The 17,254-nt window shown below is 42.1% G+C and overlaps 1 protein-coding gene across 1 annotated transcript; it reads left to right on the top strand.

The window, feature by feature from the left end:
• The first annotated feature begins 6,480 nt into the window (after window positions 1-6,480).
• Window positions 6,481-7,896, top strand: LOC127094824 (uncharacterized). Its single transcript, XM_051033599.1, has one exon. It carries the CDS (start codon window positions 6,481-6,483, stop codon window positions 7,894-7,896), a length of 1,416 nt encoding a protein of 471 aa, XP_050889556.1.
• Window positions 7,897-17,254: the final 9,358 nt, after the last annotated feature.

Genomic DNA, 17,254 nt, shown 5'->3' with positions numbered 1-17,254 from the left:
CATTGGCCAAGTTGGAGCTTTGAGCACCATACCATTAATTGGTCTACAAATCCAACACCATACAACATATAAGTGCCAAACAAAGCATGGTACATCAACTGGCATTCAAAAACTTACCATGGTGTGTACATCCATCTGCTGCAACCTGCACTTTGCAAGGTCTGCTGCAACATACTTGTTGCTCACTACCAGGATTTAGCATCACAGGCCAACTGTGCCAAATCAAGACCACATCCTGCTACTTCATGAAGCAGACCATGCTAGAGAAGTAGCGTATTGCAGGACCAATAAGACCATTCACTTACTGCAGTCAATTAGAATACTTTGTGAACCTAGCAAGACAATGTAATGCAAGGTCAGAAAAATGCATATGCTACATAAGACCAAGAAAAAGAAAACCATCTAAAGCACCAACAAATATATGAACTACAAACCAATGGGGCAATTGGAAGCAGGGTTGTGGCTCAACATAAATAGGCCAACCATTTGTAGTTTACAAGGCCCTGTTATGCTTTGACCATCTACTACTTGACCTAAATGTTAACAGCAATTGACATCACAAGCAAAATATGCAGAGGGAGTTCAATAAAGTTTGATTTAGACAAGTTGTATATAAGTTTTCTTGTTACCTTTCTATGATCCAGTTGAACAACAAGCCAATCATCAATCCAAATTGCAATTACTACAATGAGCATATTAAAAGTATAACATGCAACATGTTAAACATGATACCAACCCAATTCCACCTGACTGCATCCACCAAAACCACCTGAGTCTTGAAAGCATCATCCTGCAGCATTCCTGCTCATCATCAAGCCTAGGTATAGCAGTTGCATTGAAGTTCCTGGTGAAAATAGTCAGCTGAAGCAAATTACCAAAACTCCAAAGCCATCAATTCAGACATGTGCTGCAGCAAAAGAAAACAAGGAAATGAATACAACAATGAGAGTGAGACCTATGGAACATCAACCATAGCCTGCATTAACAGGAGCATAAGCATACGAAGTGGAATATCAACCATAGTCTGCAATGTAACAGGGTACAAGTGATAGCCATTGAATTTCCCAACCAAGCACATCACAGGCCCTAAACAATTTGTCCCATGAAATGGATTCAGTGAACATCAAAGTCTACAGTGAGAAAAAGAGCACGAGCCATTATTGGAGCCATGAGAATTGATCAAAAAAAGATTGTACATGTTAAGCTTGCAATGTATTGAATTAAAACATAAGTTAAGCATCACTCAATGACCAGTTCAATAGGTTGTATCTAATTCAATTGGTTTAATCCTATCTCTAAGGTTACCTGCTACAGCCAAAGAACCATCAACCTGTTGCTTCATCATTTCATTAAACTAACCTAACGTGACCTCAATTTATTAATCACCAAAACTTGCCTAGTAGGTCATCATTCATAAACATGTTCAACTCCACTTAAACTAACCTACAATAGCCAGTCAAATCCACTCACTCATTAACCAACCTAAACTAACATAACTAACTGAGTTCTCATTCACTAACCAAATGAGTTTTTATTAACTCAGTGAGTCAAATCCAACTAACTTAAAGCCTAAATAACTAACTCCAATCCTAATTCCAATCCAAAAATAATCTCCAACCTAGACTCTATATAAATAGTGGATCATTCTTATTTTTGAACACTTTTGAACCCTATGAATTCTGAGCAAGTTCTCTGCAAATTTTTCCTCACCCTCACCAAAGCTCTCACTCTCTCTCACAAGAAAGGCCATTGAAGCTTCAATTCAGCTAGAGCTAAGCCACTTCACACTCTGTTCTCAAGTTTCAGAAGAAGAAGGAGACGAAGAAAAGAAGAAGAAAGAAGAATTAAGGTCAGAAAACTCACTGGCGAACTCTCCGATCGTCTTCTCCGGTATGTCATTTACCATTTGTTATCGCTTTCTTGCTCTGAGTGTACCGGCGCAAGTATTTAGGTTGAGGAGTGAAAACCCCATAGTATTGGAGATTAATTCAGGACAAACGCCATTTAATTTGACTTTTAGTCGGCTAGGGTTCTTATACTTATCCGTTCGATTCAATTGATCCTGTGACTGTTTCCCAAATCCATTCCCATATTCATGTTTAAATTATCTTGGTTCATCCAGTGGTGGTAACATCTTAGTCATAGGCCACTACCTGCGCTGGCGATGGACACCGGTGCAGTGTTTCACGGCGGATGGACAATGAGATTAGAAGAGAAGTTAGCGCGCCTTGAGTTTCTATTCAAACCTGTTGACTTGGACATGTAAACAGGGATGGTGATTGGGCTTATCTAGTTTAGGTCCATTAATTTGCTTTTCAATACACCACAGTTGCTGATACACCCCCGTTGGTTAGCAAGGAAATGAGAATTGGGCTTTGGCAAAGCCCACTGGCCTTTTTCCTGATCCACCCTGTGAATCTGGAACTCACCCCCTGGGAAGTAAACGAGTGGGTATTGGGCTTAGTATCATCCCCGTGTGGTTTCCACTCTGCTTTTTGAATGTGCACCCCCTGTGTGTGTGAAGTGTTTGAGTTTGGGCTTCACTAGGCCCATCAACACATTTTGCTTGGCTACACCACTCGTTTTTCACCTGCGCCTCCCTTGGATTTGGTTGAGGCAGCATTGGGCCCAGACGTGGCCCATGCATGTTTTTTGTCCCATTTACTTTTTTGGAATCTTACTTCCTGTACCAAAAAAGTTGTTTTTGGCTCATTTTGCAGCCCACTGACAATTATTGTTTACACCCCACTATTTTTGTTTTTTTGATTAATTAGGATAATTTTAGAAATTAGAAAATTAACCCTTATTAGAATAATTAGAAAATTAACTCCTATTAGAATAATTAGGAAGTTAATTCTTTTAGAATAATTAGGATTAATTCCCATTTTTAGAATAATTAGGATTAGTTCATATTTTTAGAATTGTTAGAATTTAATTAGGACTTTTATTAAGAATTAAGACTTTTAATGAGATTTTGATTAGAGACACTTATGGTTGATTAAATTTAGGATTACCTCATTTTCTCAACATTAGGCTAATTTCTCAATTTTAAACCATGGTTATAATTGGACATATTTTAGTAATGACCATTTTGCCCTTGTAGGCTTATTTTGATATTTTGTGTGGAAATTAGCATGCTCCCCTTAGATTTAGAATGCAATCAATTTTAGGACTCAACATAGAATTTTATTCTTGATTTTGATTAATTTTGACATGCTCACTTAGGATTTCTAATCTAACTTAGAATATTCAATCAACTTCTAATGCATGATCCCGTAGGTTAGTTTCTAACAACTACTAACTTCAACTAGATCCAAAAATTAGTTCCCTTCAAAACTAAAATCAAACCCCCGATTAAATTGATCAAAAGCAATTTTGATTAATTAAATCCTTTGAACTCATATAATCCCACAGTCTAATTGAGTTACCACCTTGGTCACTTAGTAGGACTTTTCTTTCACGTTGTGGAGCTCAAGGCTTCAAGATGAGATCTTCAATCAAGGCATCCTCAGTTATACCAAGCAGCAGATTATTCAAGCACATCAAAGGTGGCGTCTTTAATACTTGTTAAATCAAAGTTAGAAGAGTGTGACACGAGCCTTAAGCAATAGAGAAGGAGTGGGACTGGAGTATTCCTACCCCCATTCTGAGTATCTTTGGGTATGGGACGTATGACCCAGCGCTCATCGTATTCACCTCTATTCATAGACTTTAGCACAATTCTAATCATGAAATTGACAAGTATATCTTCACAAAGCAAAAACAACAAAAGCAAGGACAACTTCAACAACTTATCAATCCTGAATCAAGTTGTACGATACGAGCCTTAAGTAATGGAGAAGGAGGGGGACTGGAGTATTCCTACCCCCATTCTGAGTATCTTTGGGTATGGGACATATGACCCAACGCTCATCGTATTCACCTCCATTCATAGACTTTAGTGCAATTCGAATCTAACAATTGATAAAGTCTTCATCTTCCATGCAAGAAACAATTACAAAGACTCTTCTCCCTCCACTTGAAGGTTAGTGTGATTCTCATCATCCAGTCACTATCAAGTTTATCCATTCTTCACTCTCTTCCATTCTCAATCATTCCAATTCTAATCACTTCAATCTCAATCATCCTTTTCTTCTTTCCTCCAATTAATTTCTTTTCAGCCTTAATGGGCTGAACTATGAAAGCTCTGATTTCCTCATTTTCACAATGAGGATGCCTAGGCAGGAGAACCCAGTTTCTTCCCGAGCTATCTTATTTATCAATCTACCTTCTCTATCCCATGGATCATTCTCCATTCATGCAATCTATACCATCTTTTCGAGATCAATCTTACTTCTCCTTGGACTCCTTGTCCATCCTTTTAGGACATCCTAAGGACAATCCGTCTCTTCAATCGAGAGTTGTTTGGCTCTTAACCCAAACACTAACTTCCTTATTTGGCTCTCAACCCAAACGCTAACTTCCTTGTTTGGCTCTCAACCCAAACGCTAACTTCATCCTTGCTCTTCGATTAAGAGTCTATCCTTCTCTTGGATTGAAGCTACTATCCTGATTTGATCTCGAATCGCCAATTCCCCAGCAAGTGGTACACTATTCCTTGCACTCAGTACTACAAATCTCTCTCTTTCTATTCTCGTAGTTCCGAACTACGAATGCTCTGACTTTCTCATTGCACAAAGAGAATACGTAGGCACGAGGATGCGAATCCTTGGCGAGCATACTTCTAATTATTCCTTCTTTCGCCTTAGGGCATCATCCATATCTTTCACAATCCATTATCTACCTTCGGTCATAAATCGTTCACCCAGTGACATATCTGTCTCTTTGACATCGAAATACACCTTCTTTGGAATTCCATACGCATCCTGTTAGGATGCTTGTAGTCCGTATTTCGTACCTAGAGTTGTTTGGCGCTAATCCCAAACATTTAATTCCTTCTTTTTCGCTAAAACCCTACAGCGGCGGTCCGCTAGTCCACGTATTGGTTAACGCGGTTTTCCTCTATGGTAGAAATCTCACTTCTCTTATGGATTCCAATACATTTTCACCTTTTGATTTCAAACAATACCTTTCCAGTCACTTATTACCAAGTTCTTCTATTCTGTGACTTCGGTCACTTCATTCCATTCATCCCATGATACCTTCATAATCTACCTTCTTTCACTCCATGTGATATATCTATTCTTTGAGCCAAATACACTATACCTTTGTGCTCCATCTTGTACCTCTTTGTGAACCAAGAGTTGTTTGGCGCTTATCCCAAACACTTAATTCCTTTCTTTTCGGTTATTCCAATACAGTGATACTAGTGCTATACGCCCTCACTGATTGGTTCACACCAGTTTTACTCTTGGGTTCACATTTTCACCCCTTTTTGGAGTTCAAACAACATTATTCTTTGGTTCAAACCATACTTCTATCACACTTCTTTCCACCTCTTTCCTCTAGTTCCTTGAACTACAAAGCTCTGAATTCCTTATTGCACTATGAGGATAGGTAGGCATGAGGGACCCAATCCTCACCAAGCACTCTATTTATTTCTTTCCTTTTCCCATTCTTTGCGAGTAATCTGTAGTCATCACCTATTCGAGCGAGAATAATCAAAATGGTTCCCATGGAGTACCATGGATGTTTGGGGTGCTAATACCTTCCCCTTGCATAACCGACTTCCTTACCCAGTATATCTCTTTTCCCCGGGTTTTATCGATGTTTTCCCTTCCCTTTAGGGATAAATAAAGTTCGATGGCGACTCTGTTGTATGTTCGAGCGTACAATATGTTTGAGTATATTTCCGCTAGCTTCAGCTAGCGACTCTGCTGGGGAATACTTCGTTACTGGGAGTATTTCCTGGTCTCTAAAAGGAGTCGAGCCTAGTTTAGGGTGTTCCCTCTCTAGTTTAGGTGCTTAACTCATAGTTATACTCGCTTTTATTTACCGCATTTCTTATCCGCTTTATGTTATGGATATATCTGTTACACTGTTGTTGGGTTGGGTTTAGATTACATGAGAGGAAAGCTCTATACCCGAGCTTAATATACACATAGGTTAGACTCGTGGATAGTCGTGTACTCCTGCGTTTCGCACATTGGGGGTCACGAGAACCACACCCAAACTAGATTCACTTGGAAGTACTTTTGTCCTGTGAGTATTCACTACGGCAGGGTATTTTCATTTCGAGTCGATGAATCTGGGAGACCTTCTAGGGACCACCTTGGAGCATAGTCCACACCTGTGAGGGGGATATGGGTTTTCATTGCAAGAAACATAGACTCTACCTACCTTGATACTCATGTACGTCAAACTTTTGAACTCGTAACATGTGGCACTTACAGATTATCCAGAACTTCCTGGGTTCCGACCCCATGTGAATTATTATCATATCATCATTGCATTATCATTCATCATGACCAAACTTTTGCATATGCATGTTTTCCAGGAATCCAAGAGTCAAGTCTATTCACCAAGCAATTGAAGTAAAACATGAATCCCGAGAGGAAGAGCATCCATAATTACAAGTTTGTGGAACCTGCATTGGTGGTGTTGAGAGGACTTGGGGCACGTTTAGACCTGACTCACAAAGACGCCTTCAAGGAAATGTATGGTAACCTGCTGGGAATTATGAACATCGAGGTCAACGTCACCGCTGTGCACACCTTGGTACAGTTCTACGATCCACCACTAAGGTGCTTTACTTTCCAAGACTATCAGCTAGCGCCGACACTAGAAGAGTATTCTCATATCTTAGGTATCAGGATAAAGAACCAAGTGCCCTACATCTGCACTAAGGAACTTCCTGAATATCGAGAACTTGCTGAAGCTCTGCACATGGGAAAGAAGGAGATAAAATTAAACCTGAAACCAAAAGGTGGAATCCATGGCTTCACCTCTAAATTTCTCGTAGACAAAGCTATCACTTTCGCTGAAGCTGGAAGCTGGACGACCTTTAACGCCCATCTAGCTTTACTCATCTATGGGATTGTCTTGTTTCCGAATATGGAAGAGTTCGTAGACTTGGCTGCTATTCAGATCTTCTTGACTCAGAACCCGATTCCCACTCTTCTTGCTGATACTTACTATTCCATTCACGTAAGGACCCAGAAGAAGAAAGGGATTATCGTCTGTTGCACCCCTTTACTGTATAGATGGTTTATTTTGCATCTACCCAATGAAGGTCCTTTCATTGAGAACAAATATAATCTGAAGTGGTCCCAGAGGATCATGTCTTTAAAAGCCGAAGACATTCCTTGGTATTCTCGAGTGTACGATGGTGTCAAGCTCATCCTAAATTGTGGAGATTTTCATAATGTACCTCTTCTTGGTACAAAAGAAGGAATCAACTACAACCTGAGGTTATCATTACGACAACTTGGATATCCTATGATGGACAAACCTGATCTCGAAAGTGTAGAAGGTTTTGTTTTGTACGAAGGAGTCGAAGAGCCAGAGTTGATAAAGAAGATTGTCAAAGCTTGGGGGTCGATTCGTCCTCAAGGAAGAGCAGAGATGGGTAAGAAGAATTCTATCGCCAAGGAAGCTTACACCAGTTGGGTCAAAAGCAGAGTCTGTGAGGTCTTATTGCCGTTCCCGCCTGAACCATCCATGAACCTCCAATCTTTGGAGCTAGAGAACCAGCCTAATTCTGAGATGGATGAACTGAAGAAGGTTATCAAGACTCTAGAGAAGGAGAATGTCGATCTCAAATCTAAGCTTGCTAAGATTTCATTGGAGAAAGAGACTTTGAAGTTCAATTTGAATCAGAAGAGGGACCGAGTTCGCCAAGCAGATGATGAGGTACAAACCGAGGTTTTCAAAAGACTCAAAGTGGGTGACACCCTCAAAGGGACTTATGCCAGTCTGACGACCAAAAAGAAGCAGTTAGCCGAAGCCCAATACTGAGCTGGTAAAGCAAAATTAGAACACATGGAGCAAATGAAGAAACTTCAAAGCCTGCTAGAAGCTTGTAAGAAGGAGTTGAAGGATGAAAGAAGCCGCAACAAACAACTAGAAGTCACCCTTCGCCAGAACCAGTACGAGCTGAATCAAAAGCTGGAAGAAATCCAAAAGCTGAAGGAGCAATCACATGGGAACCCGAACAACAGCAACATGCAGTTGAATGAGCGTCCTGAAGACCCCTCCGACCGAGGGAAGACAGTTGTGAACAACCCCTCATCCGAAGGAAGTGTGATGTTGGCAAAATTGAGCGACTACCTGTCTCCCAAATCACAAGCTTACTATGAGGAGTTGTTGTCTAATTGTTTCTAGTCGCTTATATTTCAGTAGATTGAGGTATGATTGACTGATGTGATCTTCTTGTAGTCGATGGGCATTTTTGTGATCTATTTGTATTTTGTTTACCGATATGGAATAAAAAGAGTTTCTCGATTATTGGCTTCATAAACTGTCTCTATTTATTCGCTTCATAATTGCTTGTGTTAAATAGACTCGCGGATTCCTTGGAATTTTTTGTCTTCACAAAATAATAATAGTAATATTAAATGCACACATCAAATCTTTTTGCATGCATACATGCATCATTGCATATACTTGCCGAAAGCTGTCAAAAAACAAAATGCTTACACCCACCGTTTTGCTGCAGCTACAACGACGACTCGTTGTTCGTACTACACACGTTCCAGCAAAGCTAAGATCATGGCCGAATACGAAGTCGGCAATGTTGTTGTCCGTGAATCCCTTGCCCAGGTGCAAGGGGAAATTAACGTATTCAGGGGCAACATGGAGACCATCCTGGAGCTCCTTCAATCTCAGAGGAACCATGCCTCTGCTGCTATCAACGTCACCCGTGCTGCTGGGGTGACCATCGCTGATACTGCTGCTAGCACTACCGTCGATCCTCCGGCGGAAACTGTGGTGCCCAACTCTGGGAACCTCCAGGTGGTCCCCATGGATCCTACTAGGCTTGCTGCTGCCTACCCGTGGGGAATGCCTCTTAACCTTGCTGCTAGCCTCACCAGTGGGGGAGCTTTCTTCCCTCACTCGGCTCTTGCCACTGTTGTTGGAAACTCTGGTTTCCCTTGAGTTCTCCCTGCTCTCCACACTACCCCGATCATTGTTGCTGACCCAGAGGACAACCAGGGTCAGGTCCCTGATGACCTCCCTAACGATGATGAAGACTACCGAGGCCCGCGCCTCCACTTCCAACTGCCCAGCCAGACTGCTCAAGCTGCGAGCACCGGCCAGATCCCCGTCCCTTTTGGCTACCCAGGGGCAGGATTTGTGCCCTTGATGATGAACCCTGCATCCTAGTATAAGCAAGCAGAGGCACCTCAGGCTCCCAATGCTCATCATGGGATGCAATACTTTCAACCTCCCAATGCTGCTCAGACTGTGCCACCAGGCTTCTCTTACCCGCCAATATGGTTCAACCCGAGCATGCCAGCGCCAATCGCTCCTGAGGCCTCTCGACCGGCCAGTCAGGTCGCTCCTCCCGTTGTTGATCCGGCCAAACCGGAGGATTACCAACTCTTGGACGACAAAATAAGGGCCATTGAGGGTTTCTCTTCTTTTGGAATAGACGCTCGAGACCTCTGTTTGGTCCCGAACGTGGTTTTGCCTTAGAAGTTCAAAGTGTCTGATCTCCCCAAGTACAAAGGTCTTAGTTATCCCCGCAGTCACCTCACTATGTACTGCAGGAAGATGGCTTCGCATATTGATAACGACAACCTCCTGATTCATTGCTTCCAAGACAGCCTGACTGGGGCTTCCTTGGATTGGTATATGAGTTTGGAGCACTCGAAGATCCGATCATGGAGAGACCTCTCCGAGGCATTTTTGAAACAATACAAACACAACCTTGACATGGCTCCAACAAGGCTTCAACTACAGGACCAGTCACAAAGGTCTAATGAAACCTTCAAAGAGTATGCTCAATGGTGGCGTGAAATGGCGTCTAGGGTTCGACCAGCACTATCTGATAATGAGTTGGTTGACATCTTTATGGGCACGTTGCATGGGCTGTATTTTGAGAAAATGATTGGCAGTTCATCAACAAACTTCGCCGATATGGTCACAATTGGGGAACATGTTGAGAGTGGGCTAAAGTCAGGGAAAATAACAGACACGACCGTGCCGCAGTCAGTTAACAAGTAACCATATGGGGGCTTCGCAAAGAAGGAGGAGGGGGAAGCAAACACTGTAATGGCGAAGGCTCTCCCCCGACATCGAGTTCCGACAGCCCCTATGTCGTATTACCAATACCAATACATTGTCGTAGCTCAATACCAACAGCCGCCCTTCTATTATCAACCGCAGAGACACAATCGACCATCAACATCCAATCAGAGAAATCCAAACCAACAATATAACCGAGGGAACAATTTTGGGAACCGCCCCCAGTTTGACAAAATCCTGGTGCCGTACTCCGAATTAGTCCCCTATCTGGTTCATGTGGGGGCAATCATACCAAAGGAATTTCCCGTGGCCACTCCTCCATTCCGCAACAACCACAATCCTAATGCTTCGTGCGCGTATCATGCTGGATTCATAGGACACTCCATAGAAAATTGTTGGGCACTTAAGTGCAAAATTCAAGATTTGATCAACCAAAACATCCTGACCTTCTCCGAAGAAAAACCGAATGTAAAGACCAATCCTTTCCCGAATCATAGCGGCACGTCAGTTAACGCCGTGATTGAGGAGGTAAATGTTGAAGTCGTACTGAAAGTTGAAGAGGTGAAGACTCCGATGTCTGTTGTGTTACAAAAGCTTGAATAGTTTGGGTTTTTAGAAGAGGTGCATGAAGATTGTACAGTATGCGAGTTTGATCCCGATAGCTGCGTGCAGTTGAAAGGGTGCGTGCAGGCACTAATGGACCAAGGTTTAATATAGTTTTCTAAAGCTCAAACAGCAGAAGAGGCAGCGGTAATTGAACCGATAACTATTGTATACAGGAAGAAGAAGGTTGAAGCTCCTCCCAAGAGGATTCAGCCGATCCATTTCCGCGTCCCAACTCCGTTTCTGTATCAGAACACCAAGGCAGTGCCTTGGAATTATGAGACCACAACGTATTTGGGAGGGAAAGAAATCTGCATTCCTGATACAGAGATCGTCAACACTGCTGGAGCGGGAGGCATGACTCGAAGTGGCCGTGTATTCGCTCCTAAATACACTCCTAGGGTGTCTCCAGCACCCACAATTGTCTCACCTAAAGAGAAGGCAACTCCTACGCCGACTCTGCAGGAAAAGACAGTTGTACCCGCCACTCCGACCGTGACGACTGCTCCGGTAGTGACGAGAGTTATTGACAATGACAAAGCTGTTGAGGTCGAAGTCTCCAAAGGGAAAGGGCCGATGGTTGAAAAAGAACAGTCTGATGATCACAAGAAGAGTATCTATCACCTTTGAGGAAAGTCAGGAATTCCTCAAACTGACCAGAAAGAGTGACTTCAAGATTGTTGAACAGTTGAATCAGACGCCTTCCAAAATATCAATTTTGTCTTTGCTGTTGAGTTCTGAGGCTCACCGCAAAGCATTGCTGAAAGTTCTAAATACCGCCCACGTGATGCAAGATATCACGGTCGATCAATTTGACAACGTGGATACCAACATCACCACCAGTAGGTATCTGGGATTTAATGAAGCAGAGTTACCTCCTGAGGGGAAGACCCATAACAAAGCACTACATATTTCGGTCACATGTACTGACTCTCTCTTATCCCAAGTCCTTGTTGATACTGGATCCTCGCTTAATGTACTGTCAAAATCTACATTAAGTCAGTGACAATTTAAGGGGCCTGAGATGAGAACCAATGCACTGATCGTTAGAGCTTTCGATGGTTCCCAAAGGCAGGTAATTGGGGAGGTAGATTTGTCGATTTGGGTTGGGCCACACAAGTTTGATATTACTTTTCAAGTCATGGACATCAATCCAGCCTACAGTTGTTTGTTGGGTCGACCATGGATTCATGCCGCTGGGGCAATCACTTCTACTTTGCATCAGAAGTTGAAGTACTTGATAGATGACAAGCTGGTAGTTGTGTGTGGGGAAGAAGATTTGTTGGCCAGTGAACTCTCTTCCTTCAGATATGTCAAAACAGATGAGGGGATCGTCGAGGTTCTGCTGCACTGCCCAGAGTTTGAAGATTTCAGTTCTGCATCCGCCAACAACAATCAATCATCTGCTACTATCCTATCCTCAGCGAAGAGTGCCAAGCAGACATTGGAGAAAGGTCTGCTTCCCAATTGGGGCAAGGTCGTCAATGTGGCAGAAAAGCGTGACAGGTTTGGTATCGGTTATCACCCAGCAACACGCAAAGTGAGTCCAAAGAAAAAGTAATTTAACCCGGTCAAGTTCAACAGCGCTGGCTATCAAAATGAGCATACCGTAGCAGTCATCAGAGAGTCCAGTGGTAACAAGCCAGGGGTACCCAGCCTTGTTCGCAGATGTCCTCCAGGATTCAAGCTTCCTAATTGGGCAACCACTGTGATACCTATGGTGTACTCGGAAAAAACGTAATGCATTTTGTTTTCTCCGTCCCTCGTCCCTGCCCGAGACGAGAGGATAGCTTGTAAGGGCCCCCATGTTTAAAAGTATAATGTGAATAAATAAAAGTACTTTTTTGCATGCAAAACTCGTGTTCCTTTTCTTTCAGTTATTTTTTTTCCACTAAAAACAACGAAATGGCAAAAGATTTCTTTTTCTTTTTCCACTTTTTCTAAAAAAAAATATACTAAAATAAGCTCATCATATGCAGAGCAAATAAAATCACTGATTACAACATGGCTAAAATCAACTATGAATCTGGACTTCCAATCAACCAAGCTGAAGATGATAGTGAGGAAGATTGCGAATTACCAGCTGAACTAGCACGACTCCTTGAGCACGAAGAGAAAGAGATTCAGCCATACAAAGAACCAGTGGATGTCATTAATTTGGGTTCTGAAACTGATAAAAAAGAGGTAAAAGTTGGGGCATCTCTCGCCAAACATGTACACTCCGAGTTGGTAGATCTTTTGCGTGAATATGTGGACGTCTTCGCCTGGTCGTATCAAGATATGCCAGGGTTAGACACCAGCATTGTTGAACATCATCCACCGCTCAAGCCTGAATGTCCTCCAACTAAGCAGAAGCTCAGAAGGACCAGACCCGATATGGCACTGAAGATCAAAGAAGAGGTTAAAAAGCAGTTAGATGCTGGATTCTTAGCCATTTCTGAGTATCCGCAGTGGGTTGCTAATATCGTTCCAGTTCCTAAGAAAGATGGTAAAGTCAGAATGTGTGTAGACTATCGAGACCTCAATAGAGCCAGTCCAAAGGATGACTTCCCTTTGCCTCATATTGATGTTTTGGTCGACAACACAGCTCAATTCTACGTCTTTTCTTTCATAGATGGGTTCTCCGGGTACAATCAGATAAAGATGTCACCAGATGATATGGAGAAGACAACCTTTATCACACCTTGGGGAACTTACTGTTACAAAGTCATGCCATTCAGCTTGAAGAATGCATAGGCAACATATCAACGCGCCATGGTAACACTCTTTCACGACATGATTCATGAAGAGATCAAGGTTTATGTGGACGACATGATTGCCAAATCCAGAACTGAAGAAGATCACTTGGTTAATCTGAGGAAGTTGTTTGTTAGACTCTGAAGGTTTAAACTGCGTCTGAATCTAGCCAAATGTACCTTTGGAGTCCGATCAGGTAAACTCATGGGTTTCATAGTCAGTCAGAAGGGTATTGAGGTTGATCCCGACAAAGTTCGAGCCATCCAAGATATGCCAGCTCCCCGAACGGAAAAAGAAGTCTGAGGCTTCCTTGGGCGAATTAATTACATCTCCAGATTCATATCTCACTTGACAGCTACCTGCGAACCGATTTTCAAGTTGTTGAGAAAGAATCAATTGATGGTGTGGAATGACGATTGCCGAGGGGCATTCGATAAAAAAAAGTACTTGCAAGAACCACCAATCCTGGTGCCACCGGTTCCGGGTAGACCACTCATTATGTATCTGACAGTGTTGGATGAATCTATGGGTTGTGTTTTGGGTCAACATGACGACACAAGCAAGAAAGAACATGCTATCTACTATCTCAGCAAGAAATTCACTGAACGTGAGACCCGATACTCACTTTTGTAAAAGACTTGTTGTAAGACCCCAATTTTGACCCTAAGATCCCTCATGGCATCATAACATTGCATTTGCATTGCCTCAAGGATCTTTAGCATCTTGGTTCCCTTTGCCTTTGGGTGGGACTCCTTGTGATTAGTTTGAGATCACCAAGCATGCTTGAATTATACATCATTGTTTCTCTTACTTTTGTTTACTAACCAAAAGTACAAAAATGTGTCACTAACATCTTTTGTTTGAAGCTTGAGTATCATCCAAGACACTTTGTGGGTTCTATTTAGATGATCAGTCAACACAAGGGAATGGCTTGAGATACTTCCAACAGGTTCAAATGGGGTCTATTCGTCAGTCAAAACGTTAATCTTGAAGGAGCAAAAGTTTGTTCATGAGCTGTCATGCTCGCTAGGCGAGCAGAATGGGTCGCCTAGCGAGTCCCAAGAAAAGCCACCAGAATCACCTACGCTCAGAGGAATTTCTTGAACTGTCATGCTCGCTAGGCGAAGCCCACGTGTTTAAAAAAAACGAAAAACGAAAAAAACGAAAATAAATAAATAAATAAATAAAATATAACAGAAAATTTTTGGACTTGGGCCTCTCTCATTTGAGCTCACAGGTCCACAAAAATCAGGTTATAAATTCAGAGTTTCAGTGAAACAAAAGGCCATTCTATTCCTATTACCCTGGCAGGAAAAAGATAGTGAGAGAAGAGCTAACAGAGTTCAGAGCAACCTCCAGAGACTGAAGGGAACTCATCGGCAAAGAACCAATTCCCTCTCATATAAACCCTCAGATTGCTTTGCAAACCCAACCGGGCAATTCAATTTCATTCGATCTCTCCAGTCAGGTTTGCCTTATTCCCATTATTTTATGCTTTTAATTTGAATGCTCTGAATGTATGAAGTATTATGGGTGAATTTGATACCCTTTTGATGCATGTGTTTGACAAGAGGTTTAGGCCTCCTACCCTTGGTTGCTTTTTGTGAGCTTTTTGTGAATTTTAATGGCATGATTCATGTGGTTACATTTTGATTTGGGGGCAACTCCTGATTACCCTATCTTGTTTCTCTAACCTGTTTGTTGAGTTTTTGTGAGGGCTCACATACTCTTGCAGGGATAGCTTGCTTGGTGTTCGACTTTATTTGTGGGGTATTACCTGGAGGTCTATTCCGATTGCCTGTACTGACTCACTTTCTTTGATGGTCTTTAGCTTGGAAGAGTCTTTGGGTTTCTTATTTATCTAATTGTTGTTACTTCGGATCTTTATCCGTACGGTAGATCTCTCGATCCCTTTACTTTTCCCGCATGTTACCGATTTCTTAGGTTTCGTATAGCCTCTCGTGGCATATCATTTAAGGTAGCGCGGTTCCTTCATCTAGGACTGCCTTTTCGCATGAGCATCCCTAAACACCCCAAACTCATTGATTTTTCTTCTCCTAAGAACACGTTATCTCCTTCTACTACAGGCGAGTAAGTCTCCAAAGGTCGAGCATCCGGTAGATTGCGTAGTCGTTCACCCCAAAACTCAACCCTTGCCCCGTAGAGACACAAAAAATATATAATAATGATATATGTATCCCTCTAGATTAAGTACCTCATCCTGGGGCAATCTAGGCAAAAATTAGGGATTTGGCAAGTAACTGCATCCTGACAAGACTTTGTTCTACAACTGTTGTCCGTCAGAGATCCTTGCTCATTATCAGCCAAAGCTTCAAATACATCAGATTCAGAATTGGTGGAGAAATGGTCATTATGTTCAATGTAGCCCTTTTCCAATATATATCACCAATTTCAAATTTGTAAAGATCTATGGAGTCTTGCCATTCGCAGACTACCATTCTATCAAATAAATTTGAGCCTTTTATCCAATTATTGGCACTCTTATCTGTTTCTATTCAACAAATGTTTTGCATGTTTTGATTAAGAAAATATCATTGTTTTAAACGATCATATTTTTTATAATTTGTTTTTAAACAAAGTGAACATTCACAATGACGAAAGGATACTTAGGAGATCCTCAGTGCTCTCCCAAGGGTGGTACGATCCCCAACAGGGTAAGATTTTTGTCCATATTCCTGGCATGACTGTATCTCCTCCCTCCGGAACCCCTTGTGGTTTATCCTACCAAGTGGATTGCTTGTTGAGAGTCACCTCTCTTCCCTTCAGCAGAGTAGCAATCTTTCTTCCTCGGCAGCTTGGATCTCTTTGGGCAAGAGCGGTATTTGGTGGTTGATCCCGATAAATCCTTTATCTCCTCGGATAGATTCCCCAGTAGAGTTGTTGGTGTGGTGGACCTTGTCTGTGATAACTCTCGTCCCCAGCTGGAATGATTGATGATTCATCCCCTGCAGAGTTCTTTGCTTCCTGGTATCTCTGATCCCCAGCAGATTGGATACTCCCCGGTGAACTTGGCTTTCTCTCTTGAGATGTAGTACCGGGTGGTTGATTCCTGGACCGTGTTGTGTTAGATATGTATGTTTGTTAGCATACATCATACATAAACCACGCATATTCATGCATAATTATAACATTCAGATATTCATGTTGCATTCTTTGCCATATATCGTTGTTTGCTGTGTCCTGCTATTTGGTGATATACTTCCCCAAGCAGGCGTGTGTGTCTGATCTCTCCATATAGAGTCAGCTCCATAGGCAAAAAGCGTCTATCTTTTCTTCCATATTCCCCACCGGGTTATATCCTCGTGGATGTTGATTGTTTTTGTTCCTTCCCAACACATATACTGGGATGGTTTTCCCCATTGAGTTATATCCTCACCGGGACAAGTCTTGATTTGGTGTGCCTATATAGTTTGATCCTAGATCGGTCTCTTGAGACTCTTTTCCTGTTTCCCCGTGGTAAATGAATAATTGCTCAATAATTAGTAATTATTATCCCCGGCGGAGTCTGTGGTTCTCTACCCTTATACCGGTGGTTGTAAACCCTATTTCTTCCCTTTTTGCAGAGTAACTATTTTTGCTCATCTTTAATTGGTGACAATTATCTTCATCCAATATTCGATGATGATATCCCCTCATCTGCTTGGATAATTGCCCTGATTAAACAATTTATCCCCAGCGGGTCATCTCTCGTCTACCTTGTTGTTGTTGGTAACGATTGTTTCTGAAGGAGAATTGCGACCCAAAGCGCAGCGGAAATTAAAATTTC

This window comes from Lathyrus oleraceus, chromosome 6 (genome assembly GCF_024323335.1).
Source record: "Lathyrus oleraceus cultivar Zhongwan6 chromosome 6, CAAS_Psat_ZW6_1.0, whole genome shotgun sequence".
Classification (NCBI taxonomy): Eukaryota; Viridiplantae; Streptophyta; class Magnoliopsida; order Fabales; family Fabaceae; genus Lathyrus; species Lathyrus oleraceus.
The sequence above is the reverse complement of the archived record's forward strand: the minus strand, read 5'-3'. Positions and strand labels throughout refer to the sequence as shown.